Below are 20,911 nucleotides of genomic sequence, written 5' to 3'. Positions count from 1 at the left end.
CAGATGCAATTGACCACACTGCGCTGCAGTAATTCCCATGACACTCTGCAGTCGGCCGTTTTATCACAGGTCACCGCTCTGTACACGGCATATCAAATACCCAGCGAGAAATACCATGACATAAATAAGCTGTAACCCACACATACACTTACCAACATACTCTCTCTCTCTCTCTCTCTCTCTCTCTCTCTCTCTCTCTCACACACACACACACACACACACACACACACACACACACACACACACACAAAGCAAGCAATAGTTTACATTAATGATAATACAATACTATTTTTTTTGCAGGACACATGTTCCAGGACAAACTGGTAAAGGCTTACTAAGACAAAAATAAACTTGAGGCAAATTGTATTCCTTCTGATGAAGTAAGATAAATTGTTGCTACTGTTGCTATCTCCAGCCATAGCAAAGGTATACTGGCTGTTTATGACCATTACAGACTAGAGAAATAATATTTAGCAATGAATCATTCATTTCTTAAAGACAGTGCTTACATAGCCTGTTTCTAGATTTCCAAACCTGACTTTACGTGTCAGATTTATTCAGTGATTCATTTAGGTCAGGTGTTGTGGCCACTGACAGCTGTTTGTTTTAGTAGGCAGGATTAAGAATAGGGGCGTCATCTTCCTAGATAGCTAGATAGCTCTTTTTCTCTCTGTCAGTCTCCTTCACTCTTTTTCGTCCTGTATTCCTCTTTCATTAAAGGCCATCTACATCCAACACAATAATCCATACAAACACTTATTTCTATGCATGAGTTTTTCTTTCGCTCGCCGTAGTTCCAGCCATGCAAATGCCAACACTGAGATTGGTCTCCCATGAGGCATTGTTGTATTCACCACCTGTGAACAAAAGACACATCCATATTTACCAGGCTCTGCTTTTGTCAAAGGCTGACATCCAAGGGCACATTATCATTTTCACATTATCACTTCTGTCACCTTGAATAGAATTACCTTCATCGAAAAGCTCTTGACATTGTCGCTGTTTTAATTTTAATTTTTTTTATTTTAATTTTTAATTAGTCAATTTATTGATCAGCTTTGAAAATGTGACATAGCCATGGCGCAACCAAAAAGCAGCCACATCCAGTAAACAACCGGGGTTGCATACTATTGTGTAATTTACTGAATATATTCATACCCTGTGTAGCGGTCATTGCACCCTGTGTTGCAGAGACTTGCTTTGTGCAGATGTTGCACACCTTCCTTAGAATGTGTTATGGACCACCTACATCACACAATCTTAACAGGTGGGCTGAGTTGGATTCACATTATTACTTGGTTACAGCATTTCCTGCACCAAAATCACAGCAGGCAAGCATTATCCATCAAAGGAGTTCTATATATTGGCACCACTATTAGGCTGTCCCAGACCTGTCAATGCTTCTGAGGCATTCCTCCATTTGATAAAGTGCTGACTTCCTATTTTGCACCTGTTCTGCTAACTGGTCAGGGAACAGTTTAAGCAGGGAAAATGAAAAACCTGACCAGAAGTATTACTACTACCACAGGTTGTGTCGTGGCCTTAACCGCAGCTAGTTTCTGACATGTCTTGCTAAGCTTGACTGCCTTCTATCAAAAACATAGGGGAGGTCTCCTGTGTGCTTCTCTCTCACCAGAGGGATTGTTTGACGATTTAGTGCATCCAGAGAGGAGTAGGAAACGCCCAGTTAAAGCATCCTCTTCCTCTGTTGTCTGTTTTCCACCCATCCTTCTGCTTTGGAAGAAAGGGTGCTCTGTGTTGGGCCGCCAAGACCAAGGCATATCTCACCAGTAGGGTCAGGTGCTAGTACTGTATAAATACACTGGATTCTGCAATTTATTTAATTTGTTGCAGTTGGAATTTTGTTAATTTTGCCAAAGTTTTGGCCGCTTAAAGTTCTAAAATGAAAATGTTTTAATTGATGTCTTCTCCAGCTGACATAGTGTTTGCTAGCCTCTTAACAACTAGCCAAGAGTCATAGTAAAGTAGTTTTGTATTGTAAATTGTAATTTATAAAATTAACCATTTTCCTGAGCAAATCCTCCTTGTGTTCTCTTATCCTACTTGCTAATTCATTTGTTGGGGATTAGTTCCAGGCTTTGTACATAGTGTATGTACTCAGCAATTGATTAGTCTATCCTTGTACATAAAAATATCTTAGGATTTGTTGATTAAATGAAAGCATTTAAAACTTGTATTTTAACTTGATTCCAACATTGGTTTATGTTGCTTCTAAAGCTTAACAACCTCCTATCATTTTCATTTTGTTTTCAGCTGGCGCAGACACAGATATCCTCATGCTGTCAAAACATGTAAAATAGACAATATTATTGTACAAATGCAGTAATATTAATACTGTACTGGTCCATCATTCCCCATTGACCAATGAAACTGAATTAATCTGGGAATACATTTATTATTAATACTTTAAAACATGTTTGAAGGCGGACTTTAAATGTCCACGCCCATGTCTTATGACATGATTCGTCCGTCTGATCTGAGATACATTTTCTCCTTTGAGCAAACAACAATCGATGTGGGCTGTTTCCTGCCTTAAGGCATACAATACCTATCTAATGCACATTTGCCTCTGTGAGTATTGTTACAGTGAAGAGATGACTTGATGATGATGATACTTCACATGGCTCCCAACTGCAATATCATTTAATATTTGGCTGGTAAACATTTAGTACATTGTGTCATAAATCTCAAATGACTCTCAAACAACAAGATTTCCTAAAAACCCTGTTGCTTTGTGTCACACAGAGAATTTTACTACTTTGGTTACTAGTTTTCTCCTTTGCCTTAGGGAAGATAAGTAACGTGTTTTGTTGTTCTTTTAATTTGCTTTTGAGTCAACCTACCATCTGCAAGTGCGAGAAACTCTGTAAGCTTTCATGTAATTTGTCTTCAAAGAACAACATTCTTGTTCGAATCAGTCTCTCTTTAGACTATAGAACTGCAAATTCAGACTGATACAAAATGTAAAATACAGTTTCGGGGCCAGTAGATGCTGCTAATGTTTTCATTTATGGTCTCATCAAGTTCCAGTACACAATGTTTAGAAATTAGCGTGAAAATGATTTGGTAATGCTTCAAACAATACAGTATATCCCAGTATATCTTCCAATAAAACAGTTTCAATTTCAAGGACAGTAGCCAGTTTTAGCTCTCAGCATTTTTTTCTAAACAATTACAGGGATCTTTCATGGGCCCTACTATTAGAACCAATTTTTCAAGAAAACAATAATTTCCAATAATCACACAATTTTTAAGATAAGTGCAGTGTAGAAATCTGTTGGACAGAGTATTAATTATCGGTGTGTGCAGGCCAATTGTTGGGGAGAATTCGATGTCTTTATATCTGAAGATGGTACAGAACCACAACACAGTGATACATGTTTGCTTCTCTTCTCCTTGCAATACTTCACTCGTCAATGAATTATATAACATTAAACTTTGAAGAACCGAAGAATCCTGCACAGGGTTTCTTCACAGTCAAGAGTTCTTGATCATATGCACCAATGTGTGAATTTTGCTGTAATATTATAAAAAGCACACACAACAGTTTCTGATTTTATGCCATGACATGTGGTCTTTATTGATGGTGTCAAGTAAGTTTAAAATCACACTATTACTACTATTAGTACTTAAATTAGTTTGAATAAATAAATAATGACAACGTATTGTCAATTTTTGACACAGGTTTAAAACATATACATGTAGATACTGTGGACATACAGTTACATTTCAGTACAGGCAAACAAACAACAAACAAAGTCCTCAGCAAACAAATCTTTCAAAATTGTTGTAAATGATTTAAATAAGGATTCCCATGTTCAAAAATGAGTAGAAAGAAGTTTAGAAAACTGACCAGCTGACTTTATTGTTTCTCTTTCGCTCTTTCTTGCTCTTTATTTTTCCCTTTCTCTGCATCTACACATTTCCTCCTCACAACAGTTGAACAGATTGTGTCTGTATTCCAAGCTGCTTCCAAACAAAAGGCATGGGACCATTTCTCCAAAGCTCAGCGGAAGAACCTGGACATATGGCGCACGCAGGTTGAGGTTGGTATTTCAATTTTCCTTCATTTTTTACATTTGTATATATATATATATATATATATATATATATATATATATATATATATATATATATATATATATATGTGTGTGTATATATATATATATATATATATATATATATGTGTGTGTGTATATATATATATAATCTAGCTTAAAAATCTGAAAAGGTAAAGGTTTTACACAAAAGTTCATTATCAACCATTGTTTATTCTAGACCTGCAAAGAATAATCCATTAGTTGTCAACTATTACATTAATTGCCATTTATTTTGATTAATCAGTTGGAATCTTTTTTTCTTTTTTTTTATGAAAAACAAATAAAGATTCTCTGATTCCAGCTTCTTAAATGTGAATATTTTGTGAATGTTTTCCTTTAATAGAGGTGAGACAACAGCACACTTAAGAGAAGCAGGGAAAATGCCAGGCTGTAGAGAGCAATTAATAATACTTTCTATAGAATTTATAAAGCAATGAAAGACAGATTTAAACAGTTTGGTAGGGATGGAATCAAGAGAACAAGTGCTAGGCTTTAGGCGCTGAATAACTTCCTCTAGGTCTTTGAAGACAGGTGAGAACGTTGACATTGAGCTTGTGACAGTAAATTCCGGTGAGGGTGGAGCTGGGCTAGATTGATTGCTGCAATAGATTGTTATATTATCTCTAATATGAGACAGTTTATATTGGGAAAATACAGCTAATTTAGAGGGCTTTGTCAATTGAAGAGAATAGAAATGAGAAATGATTGTGATTATTGTTAATTGATTTCACATCTGCGTTATAACAATAGAGTGCATTTTTGTAAATTTCAAAATCAACGTGCAATTAGTTTTTTATCCATTTCTGTTCAGCTCGCTTTTTTTGTCATTTTTACTTTTTCACTGCTTCTCCAAGGTGCTTTTGGTGGTCCACGTATGTTTATAGTTTTGACAGGAGCAACCTGATCAATGATTTGAGACATAACATTTGTGAAATTGTTAACCGTGGCATCGCATGACAGCAGGGTGGGTAGTGTATGGTTTTTAATTATAGTAACCACATTTACGCTTAATATTAACTTCCGGGGCACCTGGAAAGCTCACATTACATGTTACATTAAATTATTACAATACATGTCATTTAGCTGACACCTTTATCCAAAGCGACTTCCAATTAAGTGCTTTCAACCCTGAAGGTGCAAACTCCAGACAACAAGTAGTAAGTGCAAGTACATTAGCTTTAAATAAGCTAAACTACAAAGAGCCATATGAAGGTGCAGCTTGTTTTTGTTTTTTTATCCGAGGTGCAGTCGGAAGAGATGTGTTTTTAGCCTCACTAGGGCGTGCGCCCATATACAGAGGCTCAGTCCTCGACGCAGCGGCCACGGGCTCTCCTCTCTCGATCTCTCTCCCCTTTCCTGTCTAAAGCAGTCCTGTCAGAAAATAAAGACCTAAAAATGCCAAAAAATTATCTTCAAGGCTTAATGTGGCTGATTGGACCTCTTCTCTTGTGGGTGTGGTTAGACTGATTGATTGACATCTTCCTGAGTCTACTGTAAGGAGCCCTGATAGGGCAGGACAAATAAGAAGAAAGAATTTGTGACCTAATAAGTTCCCATCTAAGCTCTGACCAACATTCAACATGAGCAGAGTCTAGCCCGCCAGAATAACTGTGGGTGTTTAGAGGCTTTAACCCTCATGTTGTCCTCGGGTCAAATTTGACCCGTTTAAAAAAAAAATTGATATGAGAAAGTATGGGATGTCAAAATAAGTGCAGAAAACGTAAAAAAAAACAAAAAAAACACACACACAACAAAACGATGAAAAAAAACCCGTCAAAAACACCGGAAGCAAGCGTCAAATACTTTGGAAAAAAAGGCGACAAAGTGACCAGAACGTTTCAAAAAAGCGACTAAAACATTGAGATAGAGACAACAAAAGTGTTTTTTTTATATATATATATATATATATATATATATATGAACATGTGACCTGGATCAGGATATCTCATATGGATAGGAAAGATTTAAGGTAACGAAAGGTGTAAATGAAATCACATCGCATTGCAGGCATAATCAAGCTAACGAGAACATTTATTAATAACAGGTGTAAACTGAAAGGCCCCATGATCAGATGACATTATCCAGATAACAGACTGCATGTTATAGGTTGCTTTGATGCCTCTCTGCTGCTTTAAACTTTCTCACCATTTGCTGCCTGCTGTCATGGATAGACCACATGTTTGCATGTTTTGTTTGGCCCAGAAATGAGGTTATCCAATCGGAATTTTTTCAGAAACTGACAGGATTTTTTTTTTTTTTTGCATTATTATTTACTGTCAGACAAATGCCACATCAATTATGGTGAAGATTTGTGTTTAATGGAGCCTGTTTTGTATTTAATAGAGAGTTCAGCATTAGGCGTAGATCTGATGGGGGAAGTTTTGATCTGCTAAAAGTCTCTTAATGCCTGAGTGTAGAAAGTGTTGAGTAAGGGGTGTAATCAACAACCAGATAATCAAAAACCAGATATAACACACAAACACACACACACACACACACACACACACACACACACACACACACACACACACATACAGTTTCATGCACTCACAGAAACACTGCGTATAATATGTTATATCCACAGACAGAAAATGCACATCATTGCAAATGAAGCTTGTAGTATCAAAAAGAGAATAGCATTTATTCTGCTTGGTCCCCTGCAGAACTATGAAAATGCTAATACGTTTCCAGAAATAGATCTATGACATTAACAAGCATTCAGAACCGCTGCTGGGAGCTGTCCACATTAGAGTGTTGATACATTAATCACACTTTCCACTTTAACCCACGAATATTGATTTGCTGTTAGGCGGAGCACCATGCCTCTACATATTGTTGTTAACTACCCAGTGTAATGACAGTAACCTTTGCATCAAAGGTTTAATAGTGCAGGGTGAGTGTATGTTCAGATCCCCATGTTTGTTACCACTGCTGTTGAAAAGCCTCTTGTGTTCAACATAAGTGTAAATGAGCTCCTGAATTATTCTCAGTGCCTCAGTCAACCTGGGTATTGTTTCCATCACTGTATCTGTAATAAGACAAACTGCTTCACCATCTGGACATCAGACAGATTGCAGCAAACTACAGCTCTAACTCTAAATCGCAATCTCATGGATGACACAATTTATACTTGATGTTTTTTTAGTTGCCTAAATTTAAGCAAATCAAAATCCAAAATCCAATCTTAAACGCTGACTTTTGCATTTAGCCAAAGTGAGCCTAAGTGATACCATCCTCCTAGGAAAAAGGCAGAATCAGTAGTTTCAGCAAATCCATAGAAACAACATATGTTTAAGTTCAATTTCAAGGGACAAGCCCCTCCAGTGGCCATAAGAATTATAACTCTTTTCCATCTGAAGCAAAGGAGGAAGTTGTGTGACATTGTAATAGGTCCACAGATGGAGGACTTTAATATGGCAGACCGCTATTCGTCTCCTGTTTCAGTAAATGTGTTTTTTTTAACCATAAACCCGGTTGTAGTTATGTTCAAATGGTTATTATTGTACCCATAACAACGAAGGTCCCCTGATCTTAACAAAATAGTTATTTCAACAGCAATTATTTCATTCTTTAACATTTTCACTGTTTTAAATGCCACACACGCTCTTTAAAATAGGATGCATATTTCCAAATGGATGATATTATTTTGAAAACATTTGTATGTTTGGTGAAAGACTTTATCATTAAGTTGGTGGTTTTCAATGCATTAAGTCTTAATGTATTGAAAACCATGGGGAATCAGTTTTTCGTTTGAGTGTAGAGGCTTCTGCTGCGGAGGAAATCATCTGCACAGACAAAATGTCACGTCCCTTCCTGCTCTCACTAAGGTGAAGCCTGTTATGTCACTTGAGGGACAACAGTTTTCCCTTGCCTTTGACATGGCACAGGAAATTGAAGTGGACAAATTGAAAAGATGTTTTAGGAATACAAATGTAAAGCTGTAACCACCATTGCAGTTATTGCATTTTTTTTTTTTGTGTGTTGTTATTCTACCCTTGCGTTTGCTCAGAAAATGTCTGATTGTAATGTTTCTTTCAGTAGTTGTATGTAACAGACATTACAAAGGTTGTTTTTTATAATGTTTTATTCATACTACTATGAAGTATTCTAGTATGGCATTTGAGGGGGTTCTTGGTGTAAACAACAAGATGTCAGATTATAGTCCTTTTTAATTCTTTAGTTCTTTAACATGCTCAATAGCCTGTTGTTAATCCTGTTGTCTTTTATCTGTTTTATACTTTCACACTGCAATAATAAGGGAAAAAAGGCCTTGTGCCCTCCAATGTGATAATAGAACACATTGGAGCTTTGTGTGTGTGTGTGTGTTTGTGTGTGTGTCTATGTGTGCGTTTTTATCAGGCAATAATAGTCATATATAATAATAATAATAAGAGGTCAACAGGACAATATGATCTCTCTTCAGGTCAAACTGTACCAGGTTTACTGTGTCCAGAGTCAAGGTTGAAGTATTTTCACATTATTTCAAATGATTTTATCATGATCTACTGAATAAACACTGCAGGCTTTCATCATTTTTTTTACTCCTTGGTAGCTCAAATGCGAGTTCCAGGGGATGGCACGTTTCACTGATGTCACTTTAAACCTCTGACAAACGCAGCATAAGCGTGTATGCGTGTAGGATGCTGTCATCATGGCTGTGTGATTTTGCATTGGTTTGCAGTTTATTGCAGATATTTACTTGCTTCTGAAGCATGCTTCTTTGTGTTTTGCAGAAGATTAGAAACATGCACAACGAGCAGCTGATAGGCATCAGGGGAGAAGAGGAGATGGAGATGTCTGATGATGACATGGAGGATTCCACCGGTACCAACAGCAAAGACTTTGAGGACTCAGGTAAAAAATAATTGGGCTGACACTAAACAGTGTACAGGTGCTAAATGATGCGGGCACTTTGCCACAAAGGATACTGTCGCACACTATGGGTTCTGGCTAAAAGTTGAGTATAATTTATACAACAACAAAAACTTGGATACACAGAATTGCAGCAAAAATAACTGTTTCTGGTTGATTAGAGATGGCAAAACAACTGCTCACACAACAGAATTAATTTGGCTGCTGTGGATACATTGGCCAATCATTTAATCGGCCTCAGCTGCATTTCAAGTTTTTTGCTGTGGACAAAAATGGCCTGGTAAATGGAGGTAAATGTTTGACACACACCATCATTTGATTCCCCTCTCTGGAGCACAGTATTGGTCTCTTGCAATTTTTCAATGTGTAAAGTAAGTAATGCCGGGGAATGTAGGAAATCACAGTATTGTAGTTGTAGATGGTCAATCTAATTGGTTCTACAAAAAATGACATTAAAACTGTTTGTCACAAAAGAGCCCCTGGAAAACACAAAACAAATCATTGAATCTAAAATCACACACAAACACAGAGAGAGAGAGAGAGAGAGAGAGAGAGAGAGAGAGAGAGAGAGAGAGAGAGAGAGAGAATCTGAGCCTGCATTACCTCTGGGAAGATCCTGTAATCTCATATTAGAAATACAATAAGAGATGTTAAAAAAGATGTGCAGAAACAGGAAATAGAGCTAATCTTTGGAAATCTCTTTTGTGAAAGAAAGTAGCACCCTTAAGGCTCCATATTGGGATTATTATTACTGCAGTGACTCTGCACTGATGAATCTGATATGAGACCAACAAAAACAAGAAAAGTGAAATAACGCTACCATTGCTGAAGCTTCCTTTAATGAAAATATTTCACATTGGGGGCGTCCTTTGTGGAATTTGATACATTATGTAGCTGGGTGTACTGTATAGTAGACAAGGTGAACACATAAGCACAAGGAAGGTGAAAAGGAAATCTCATATCTCAAGTTATGGCTGAGGGTTTTCTGTCACAGCACAGAGATTAACGGGGAAATACACTGTTATTCCCCCAGTGTGGAGCGTATGTGTGTGCATGCATGCCTACAGGTACATGTGTTTGTCAGTGTTGATAACATTCAGAGCACACACAGGGGACATTTGACAGAATCTGGCTAAACTGCTGACTTTCTTTGGGCAGCAAGTTAATAACACTTGATAATCAATACTCTCTTCACCCCATCTCTGCCTCAGTGAATACTGCTGGGAGAAAGCACACATTTACACCAAGCTGGGGTCTCCATATCCATCTTTGTGTTATCAAAAATTGGTAATTTAATTATGTTTCCAAACATAGCTTAAGAAGAATAAAAATGAAATGAAAATATTTCTTGACAAAAAAACCATGTGTCATAGCGACCACTTAAAGCCCTTTTGACACTACAGGCACCATTCACCCCATTCACACACACATTCATACACTGGTGGCCAAGGCTGCCATACCATGTGCCACCTGCTCATCAGCTAAACATGCAATCATGCACATTCACACAACGATGGAACAGCCAATAGGAGCAATTATCGCAGACCTTGCGATTGGTAGACGACAGCTCAACCTCCTGAGCCACAGCTCCCCATATATATATATATATATATATATATATATATATGTATATGTGAGAGTATCAAACACTGATATCTTAATGTGATCCACATGTTAATCATACAGGTGAAATTAAACACAATTCAGGATATTGTTACCGTCTAATCTACATCATCATTTCAGCAGCATTCTGGATGAAATATTAGACATCCTATTATTGGGTGTCTTTCTGATTTATTTGACTGACAGTCATTGCAACAGCAGGCTCACATTGAAAATAATTTGATTAATAACAGGGAGTGTGAATGATGTTCTAACATCTCTCTCCACACTATTTCAAGTAATGAGCTATGGAAGTGTAGATTTTACTGTTCAATTTATTGCAGTGCTGAAAGAAAGAATAAACCTCATTCACACAACCTTTCTCAAATTGTCTTTGTGTCACTTTTGTTCTGGTGGAAATTGCCCTCAGAATAGCCTAAGGTTCATGGAATATGCATTTATCTGTTAATTAATTCATGTAGATCTTCGCTGATTTTGATTCACGCCCTGACAAACCAACAGGTGGTCTGCAGATTTAAGAGCTGTGTGAAAACAGAAAATAAAAATTATTGGAAAGTAGAAAAACCTTAATATGTAAAAGCATTGTAAAAATGTTACTGATGCTGTTATTGGCATCAGCGATAAAATCATACCGTACTATGTAAGAAGAAAAAAAGCAGTTTGACTTGAAGTTACCTTCCGCGATGAAATGTAAAAAGTGCACAGGTCGACATCTCTCAAGCTCTATGCCATATGGATGAATAGATTCTGAGAAAGACTGTGTTGTCACCAGGCAGTTGATTTGATTAAAGCAGCAGATGGAAAGCTCAGACTGTTGCTAATATAATAGTGTTGTTTCAAACCGTAGCTCCCGACTAAAGCTTCAATGCACCATTATACTCCATCAGAACTTCTAATCAGACTAGACAGTTAAACAGCTTCAGAAACCCCCAATATCTCCATACAGTATATAAACAGTTTTTCCTTCCAACACCTCATACAAGCTAGTTCTTTCTGAGCATAACCCTGCCCTAATATCCACCATGTCCACGGGTATCCACCAGCACACAGATGCATGATGATGTTTGCTCCTGAGGGGTCTGAGGCTTCAGCAGTGTTTTAACTCGGGAGCTACTGTATGTGACAATAGTTAAAATGTCCCTGCGTCCATCTCCTGGGAGTTTCAGTAGATGGTAAACTACAAACATTGACACATGCATGATTATGCCTAAACAAAACTAACTGCACTATGGACGAAGTAAATTGGATTAACTACACAATGTTGCCCTGAGGCAATGAATTAAAAAAAAAAAAAAAATTCACAGTTTTAGTATATAAATAAAAACTAAATAAGTATCTAAACAGTCAAACATACTTCTTTACATATCTATGCACATGAACGTATAGTTTTATATAAAGTTATTTCAATTTAAACATGTTAAAAAGTGATATTTATCTTACCAATATGCGGCGATGTCTCCTATTCAATTTTTCAATTTTTATTTATAATATCAAATCATAACAAGAGTTATCTCGAGACACTTTACAGATAGAGTAGGTCTAGACCACACTATAATTTACAAAGACCCAACAATTCCAGTAATTCCCCCAAGAGCATGCATTAGCAGTGGCCAATGCGACAGTGGCGAGGAAAAACTCCCTTTTTAGGAAGAAACCTCGGACAGACCCAGGCTCCTGGTAGGCGGTGTCTGACGGTGCCGGTTGGGGATGTGCTGAACAGTGGCAATAATAGTCACAAAGATAGTGGAACAGTGATTACAAATGGTAGTCCTAGTAGTTCATGTCATAACAGGGCACTGAAGGGCATTACAGGATGTAGCATGGCACAGCACAGCATGGGTGGACGTAGCAAGACGCAGACACTTGGCAGGATGCAGCCGGACACTGCAGGGCATTGCAGAGCGTTGGACCACAGTGACAGCTCCAACCAAGATCGTGGTGCCACCCTAATCCAAGGGAATATTCTGGGCGGGAACAGAAACATAAGGACTCCGGGGAGTAAACTCCCCAGAGCTAGGTTAGTAACAAGCATTTCTGGGACAAGGATGCACACAAATGGAAACAAATGGAAAGAGAGAGGAGAGAGCAGCTCAGTGTGTCACAGGAAGGAAGGAACTTCCCCCGTAGTCTAGAACTATAATAGCATAACTAAGAGAGGCAGGCTAAAGAGAGGTGCCTGGTCGGACTAGAACTCTCCCCAACCGGATCGGGCTGTACTGGCCTGCCTCCCTCTACTCGCTCCCTAAGTATAAGCTTTATCAAAGAGGAGTGTTTTCAGTTTATTCTTAAATATGGTGATGGTGTCTGACCCCCGAACCCAGATCAGGAGCTGGTTCCACAGGAGAGGAGCTTGATCGCTGAAGGCTCTGGCTCCCATCCTACTTTTAGAGACTCTAGGAACCACGAGAAGCTCTGAATTCTGGGAGCGTAGTGATCTAGTGGGACAATAAGGTACTATGAGCTCTTCAAGATATGTAGGTAGCTGGAGAGTCCTAAGGAATTTATTTGGGCATCCTGATAGTAAGGAATTACTGTAATCCAGCCTGGAAGTAACAAATGCATGGACTAGTTTTTCAGCATCGTTTTGGAACAGAATATTCCTAATTTTGGCAATGTTACGAAGATGAAAAAAGGCTTATCTTGAGGTTTGTTTTAGATGGACATTGAGTGATAAATCCTGATCAAAAATAACTCCTAGATTTCTAACAGTATGTGGCGATGCTTCCGGAAAGGACTGCTCCACCCCCAAACAAAAGACCACACCCACTTCAACCCATCATTTCATTGGCTACAGATATATCTGGTGATATAATTTTTTTAAATTAACTTGATTTTTTTTAAAGGGCCAGTGTGAACAAAAATGTAGTTTGTTGCCTGAGGGCAACGTTATGCAGTAAAAGGGTTAACTTCCATTCAGTCAGAGGGTAAGGTCACCAATGCAACATGGATCTTGAAATAATAGATATTAAAAGATTGCCTGAAGCAGACATGATTATTAATAGTTTAGTAGCCAGAAATGATTAAGGGTAAACTATTCTAATTTACACATTAGAACCTACAAATTGTTTGAGCCAACCCGTTACCTATTGTAGAATATTATTCTGGAGTGTGCATCATATTAGACTTTAAGGCTGTGTTGTGAGTGTACTGAAAAAATCTTATTTGGGGCATTTATTAAAATAGCATTAATATAGCTGTGGATTTCAGATCAAAATCAATAAATCGGCTTTGTTCTGCTTTCAGTCACACTAAGGTCAGTGTGATTTAAATTTCTTCTGGAAATTCAGGGAAAAAAAGAACAGGAAAAAGGAAAATCCTATTGAAGTCAAAAGCCTGTTTAGAGATAAAAGGCATTTTTCAAAAGGGATTGTATTTTAGTGCCTGCATGGGAACATAATGTCTTAAACGCTCATACTCTGCATTTGGTTCACAAATGTAAAAGGAGGAGGATGATTCTTTGTCTAAAAGTCTCCGGGGGTTCTTCTTTTCCTGTTATTGAGATTAAACAGAATTAATTTTGCGGCAGCGTTTTGAAAAATGTCATGGTACTTTTTTAATGCTTCTGTATGAGGTAAAATAATAAAGACATATGATAATGTTATTTACAGTATTGAGTCGGTGAAAATGTGTGTATTATGTAAGGTTGACAGATGCTTCAATTTGGCTTTTACCACTGGACTATTTGTGAAAATAAATCTCACAAGTCAGGTATATTTTTTTAGTGAAAGTACTGGCATTTATGCGTTTATAACTAGAGTTTGGAATATCAAGAATCAGTTACAGAATCAAGAAACGGTAATAGGCAAATGTGTTTGCATTTCTTGTTGATGCCGGAATTGGAAACCTAGGGGGAGAGAACCATAGCGTTTGGCATTTAGACAGAAACTAGACTGAATAAATCCTTTCCATATGCCATCTAATAATGTGTCATTGTGTGTTTGTGTACCAAATGAATCTGTAGGTGTTTCCCAAGCAGAAGCCTTGAAGGAGGAGAACGACTCTCTGCGCTGCCAGCTGGACGCCTACAGGAACGAGGTGGAGCTACTCAAACAGGAACAAGGCAAGAACCAACCAATCAGTAGTGAGGAGGACAACACACACTCTCAGCAGCTCAGCTTCCTGCAGCAGGCTCTGCAAGGCATGCAGAAGGTAAGGTCTACTGTAGTATAGACACATACTGTACGATGATGCCTGAACATCAGGAAGAAGTTAGGAAAAAACAATAATGAATGCAGAGACATAAAGATAATGCAAATCTGCCTCTAAAAGTATTTGGTCTGCTATGATACAACTGCAGTTAAGCATTGGAAGTAGACTTGTTTTTATAGTTTGTATTACATCATATCATCTCAGTAGATGTATCCTGTGATTCAAGTTTAGACCACTAAACAGATGACTTCAGTCAGTTGTTTTGACACGTGTGATACCATTTAAAATGAGCAGTATATTATTGGGTAATATGAAACCAAATAGAATAAATGTCAGTATCTTAAACAAAATCAAAATATTCATAACCTCTACTCTGCAAGAAATACCCACCTGAATAAGCAGTTTAGTATTGCCGTTGAGTCTTTTTTTCTTAAAATCCCTCAAATACCATTTGTTTCCCGTGTAGCATTTTCTGTTTTAAGATTTTTTTTTGCTACCAGAATAATAAGACCTCACCCGACTATTATTGAATTGCATTGAAAACAGGTGAAATGTCCTTACTCACGCATACTTGGAAATGATTTCCTTATCAGGAAAAGAAGAAACAAGACAGCAAAACAAAAGCCCAATGTCAGTCACGCAAGAGGTACCTCGACAGGACTTCAGCACGAGTTTAACGTTTATTGCTGTTAAAGCAGCTTTAATCTTGGCATTCTTGTAATGTCCTTGATATTGCAAACTTGCAGACTTTTTTTTTTTAAATGTAAGAGCAGCTTTGGCTTATCACAGCTGATAGTAATCAGGGATTCAATCAAAGATCAGACTGTATTTCACGGCTCAGAGAAATTGCAGGTCATCTTCAGGGCTTTGACATAGCAAGATTACCTGAATGTACATAAACAAGGCAATCGTTTGAGAAGTCCATGTTTATCTACTTTGTTGCATTTGTCAGTGAGCAGTAACACTAGTATTAAAGCAGTTCACATTAAGAAGAAAACGACCTCTTGAGGCTTTCTGTCCAGCAGTGGGAAGGATATGTATCTGTTATGGAAAAGTTTAGATTAGATTAACCTGAAAAATGTTTAAATAAGGAAGAAAATGTTCCCTTTGCAGGCAGTTCTAAAGTTAAGTTAGTCAAGTTGGATATAAAATATTTCACTGGTCAGAATTTAAGTAACAGAAGGCAACTAAACTTTTAACATTGTGATGCCACCACTGTGTTTTTGTTAACTTTGTGTTTTTGCAAGGAACCTTTCAGGCAAGTGGAGTATTTGTGCTAATGGTACACACCTGGCTTGGCTGGTTAAAGGCCCTGCATACCCACACAGGGGTTTTCACTTATTCTGTCTGATTAGACCTCTGCTCAGGTAGATACAGGGCTGAGACATGCACGCCATGTACCAATTAGGATGATAAAGGCGTTAATTGTCCTGACTCCTGCCCTAACAGATGCAACAACAAGAGAGAAGCTAAGCTCTGATCAGGTAGATTAAGTAAAAGAAAGCACCTGTGTGGGTGGAAAATTACTGTGTAGGAGCCTTAAGGCTGGTACAGAACATTAAAGATTTAGGGATTTAAGATGAGTTAAACCCACATTGTCCAAAACATGCCATGTAGGTTCCGACATTTGATTGTTCAGTTTTTAGAATGTGGTGTTAATTGTTTCCGTTAATTGTCTAGTTCCAGTTTCTTCAATGTGTGCTTTTCTCTGTTTTATATCAACTGATTCAATTGGAACAAACTGTTGGTTTTATTTTGTCATAAAGTATGTTAGTACATTCAATATCTTTTGACTTTAGACTGTTATTTGGACAAAACAAGGCATTTGAATATATTGGCTTGGGCTCTTGGAGATTGTGATGGGTATTTCTCACTCACGGCTTTTGAGACAAAACAATTAGTTTAATAATTGAGAAAATAATCAATTGATAATAAAAGCAATTCTCATATGCAGCCCTAGTGTTGATGCATGCTTGATTTTTGCCTCTATGTGTTGTTTTTATTTTTTAGCTAGCATTTTATACATTTCATAACTCCCACATTACTAATATATCCCGGCCTCCCCGTGCTTATAGCTACATTTATGCTTTCATTTTAAGGTGCAATCTGTAATGTTGCTTAATTAGTATTGTTAATTGTTATATTAGTCTGTACAATACAACATTCTGCTGTATTGCTTCGTTTTCTTTACTGTAGTTGAATTTGAGGGAAAGTACGTATTGCTTCTTTAATACTAAATTATTTTCAGCATTATCTGATCCAATGTTTGGTAGCTGCAGGCATATGTTTGTGGATGGGTTGGGATGTGATGTGTTGTTTTTTTGATTGAACAATAGAGTTTGGCATTTAGACAGAAATTAGTGGTTAAAATGATAGAAAAGAAAGGTATCCTAGGGATCAGCATTGAGAACCACAGCGTTAGGCTATATTTAATAGAATATTACCCTCAGGAACATTTAGTAATCCACATTAAAAAAAGAAAACATTTCCTTAGGCGGAAATCCACTTTTCTGATCACCTGCTGTGTTGTCAAATAGCCCCAGCTTGCAGTTCTTCCTTAAGCGAGATGTCATAGAAAATATTTTCAAGGCAGCGGAGGAGCTTTTCTGAACTTCCATCTCGTTTGACAAAGTGCTGTAATCACCTTTTATGAAATTTGTCTCCAGCACATAAATGAAAACATCACCATGGATAATTTGAACTTTTTGCTCCTGAAATTGTTATTGTTCCTTCAAAAGCCTGAAGTATTATCAGCAGATGCATGTATCCTGTAGGAGAGAGTTGATGTCCACCTTGAAACCTAATAAACATTTGTCTGCTTGAGCCTTTTTCCACACATGACAGAATTTCACATTTCTTTATCTAAATGATGCCAAACGCAAAAACATTTTAAAGATTACATTTCCCTATGAAAGGTTGACTGTTGTTTTTCCAATGCTACACATTTCCACATACATGTTCATACACATCAGCAAGCTGCACAGTGCGAACACAATCTTCTGTTCATCATGTGGAGATTTGCCTCTGGTGCTTGCCAATAGTCTAATCAGCACCAAGTCTTAATTATTACAAATTATGCACTAGTTCTGCAGTCAGTGTTTTGAGTCAAGCCTCTAAATTAATGTTCTGCTTTTGGGATTACATCTAATAATGTGTTAAGTAGTAACCTCTTTCGATCAGGTTCACACCACGCTTTAATTTACAAGTCACTCTTCTGCATGAAGGAAATGTTAATGTAAGATATAAACACGCTACTTGATAAGATGTTTGTTTGGATTATGATCTGACCTCAGCAGCCAAGTGTCACTGTCAATTTATGCAAATGATTGTCCTTATTGAGAAAAAATCCTCCCATTGGATGTAAGGACTCAATTTCATCTGACGCTAAAGACACAATATATCTTAATCTTAATATGTCATCAGGAAATTGTTAAGTGTGTGTTGTTACCTGCATTCTGTCTGCATCATGATAGGAAATTGGATAAGTAGTTGGGCAGGGTTGACAACATCAAATGTCAGCTTCTGTTCTTCAGTTCACAAACACCTGCTGCACACATTACATTTACACCAACCTGAGATTCAGGCTGCACAATCAACAAAATCACAAGGTTCAATTAATATTCCAGTTCCAACATGTGCTGTTACATTAGATAGATAGATAGATAGATAGATAGATAGATAGATAGATAGATAGATACTTTATTGATCCCCAAGGGGAAATTCAAGGTCCCAGTAGTTTAAAGACATCACACACAACATACACATACATCATAAACAGGATGATAAAATAACAAATCCACATGAATAATATGGACAATAAAATAAAAGGATACTAAATAAAAAATCCACATGAATGTACTAAGGGATGTATATGCATGAGACGCTTGCAATGACAGGGCAGAGACTGACCCTGTGATTCAATATGCATGGTAAGGTGCTCTATGAGAGTGTGTGTCATGGTGGTAGTGCAAATAAGTCCAATAGTGCAAGGATAAAGTCTAGAGACCAGCATTAAATATGGACAATATAAGAGAATAATGTAGACATAGTAATATAAAAATTATAGCAGTGCAAGTATAACGTTTTTAAAAAGACAGCATTAAATATGGGCATTATAAGGGAATAAAGTAGACCGTAGGATAAACACAAATCATCCATCTTCATCCGCTTATCCGGGGTCGGGTCGCGGGGGTAGCAGCTCCAGCAGGGGACCCCAAACTTCCCTTTCCCGGGCCACATTAACCAGCTCCGACTGGGGGATCCCGAGGCGTTCCCAGGCCAGGTTAGAGATATAATCCCTCCACCTAGTCCTGGGTCTCCCCCGAGGCCTCCTCCCAGCTGGACGTGCCTGGAACGCCTCCCTAGGGAGGCGTCCAGGGGGCATCCTTACCAGATGCCCGAACCACCTCAACTGGCTCCTTTCGACGCAAAGGAGCAGCAGCTCTACTCCGAGCTCCTCACGGATAACTGAGCTTCTCACCCTATCTCTAAGGGAGACGCCAGCTACCCTCCTGAGGAAACCCATTTCGGCCGCTTGTACCCTGGATCTTGTTCTTTCGGTCATGACCCAGCCTTCATGACCATAGGTGAGGGTAGGAACAAAAACTGACCGGTAGATTGAGAGCTTTGCCTTCTGGCTCAGCTCTCTTTTCGTCACAACGGTGCGATAAATTGAATGTAATACCGCACCTGCTGTGCCGATTCTCCGACCAATCTCCCGCTCCATTGTCCCCTCACTCGCGAACAAGACCCCAAGGTACTTGAACTCCTTCACTTGGGGTAAGGACTCATTCCCTACCTGGAGAAGGCACTCCATCGGTTTCCTGCTGAGAACCATGGCCTCCGATTTAGAGGTGCTGATCCTCATCCCAGCCGCTTCACACTCGGCTGCGAACCGATCCAGTGAGTGCTGAAGGTCACAGGCCGATGATGCCATCAGGACCACATCATCTGCAAAAAGCAGCGATGAGATCCCCAGCCCACCGAACTGCAGCCCCTCTCCACCCCGACTACGCCTCGATATCCTGTCCATAAATACTACAAACAGGATTGGTGACAAAGCGCAGCCCTGGCGGAGGCCAACTCTCACCTGAAACGAGTCCGACTTACTGCCGAGAACCCGGACACAGCTCTCGCTTTGGTCGTACAGAGATTGGATGGCCCTGAGAAGGGACCCCCTCACCCCGTACTCCCGCAGCACCTCCCACAGTATCTCCCGGGGCACCCGGTCATACGCCTTCTCCAGATCCACAAAACACATGTAGACTGGTTGGGCATACTCCCAGGCTCCCTCCAGGATCCTTGCGAGAGTAAAGATCTGGTCCGTTGTTCCACGACCAGGACGGAATCCGCATTGTTCCTCTTCAACCTGAGATTTGACTATCGACCGAACCCTCCTTTCCAGCACCTTGGAGTAGACTTTACCGGGGAGGCTGAGAAGTGTGATACCCCTGTAATTGGCCCACACAAATCAACAGTCAATATTAGAGGTTTGATAGGGTTACAGTCATTGTTCAAGTATTAAGTTAGACCTCAGTCCATATTACACATTAACATGCAAAGTGCAATATGTTCCTTTACCTGATAAAATTTCCAAATACAGACGTTAATACCAGGTTTTAAATTGATTACATCGGGCTCATTTTATAGTTCCAGTTTCTGCTTGTTAGCCAGTCATCCTGTTAACATATATTAATAATATGTACAGTAATATATTCTGTATGAATTATCCATCCATCCATCTTCGTCCGTTTATCCGGTATCAGGTCACGGGGGGAGCAGCTCCAGCTGTATGAATAAGTCAAATCAAATTGTTTGTTCAGATAACTTAGCTGATACTCCTCAAGCTACAAAGGGTTTCCTGTGACACAGAAACCTACATTTCAAAAGAAACCTGCCTTAAGAGATTGTTCAAATTAACTTCAGATGTTGTGAGACTTGATCATTTTAATATGTAAAGAACTTTGGAACTGCCTCAGTGCATGAGTTGTGCAATGTATATACAGTATATATAAACTTTTTTTTTTGCATTGCCTTCCCTTTTTCAATACTGGTACTTTCACCAGTTTTTACTTGACCACCATCATTGTGCCAGATATGATTACTAGATTTGTGCTATTTGCCAACCACCTTCTTATCTGTACTGC

At 38.5% G+C, this 20,911-nt stretch overlaps 1 protein-coding gene across 1 annotated transcript in view; it reads left to right on the top strand.

The window, feature by feature from the left end:
- LOC144524170 (ecto-NOX disulfide-thiol exchanger 2-like) overlaps positions 1 to 20,911 on the top strand; it is a 184,358-nt gene that overhangs the window by 150,521 nt on the left and 12,926 nt on the right. The window contains exons 9-11 of the mRNA XM_078260239.1: positions 3,961 to 4,067; positions 8,855 to 8,975; positions 14,578 to 14,765. Of these exons, the coding sequence (XP_078116365.1) occupies positions 3,961 to 4,067; positions 8,855 to 8,975; positions 14,578 to 14,765 (416 nt within the window). The remainder of the gene's footprint in view (positions 1 to 3,960; positions 4,068 to 8,854; positions 8,976 to 14,577; positions 14,766 to 20,911) is intronic.

The sequence above is a fragment of the Sander vitreus genome, chromosome 10, assembly GCF_031162955.1.
Source record: "Sander vitreus isolate 19-12246 chromosome 10, sanVit1, whole genome shotgun sequence".
Lineage (NCBI taxonomy): Eukaryota > Metazoa > Chordata > Actinopteri > Perciformes > Percidae > Sander > Sander vitreus.
The sequence above is the reverse complement of the archived record's forward strand: the minus strand, read 5'-3'. Positions and strand labels throughout refer to the sequence as shown.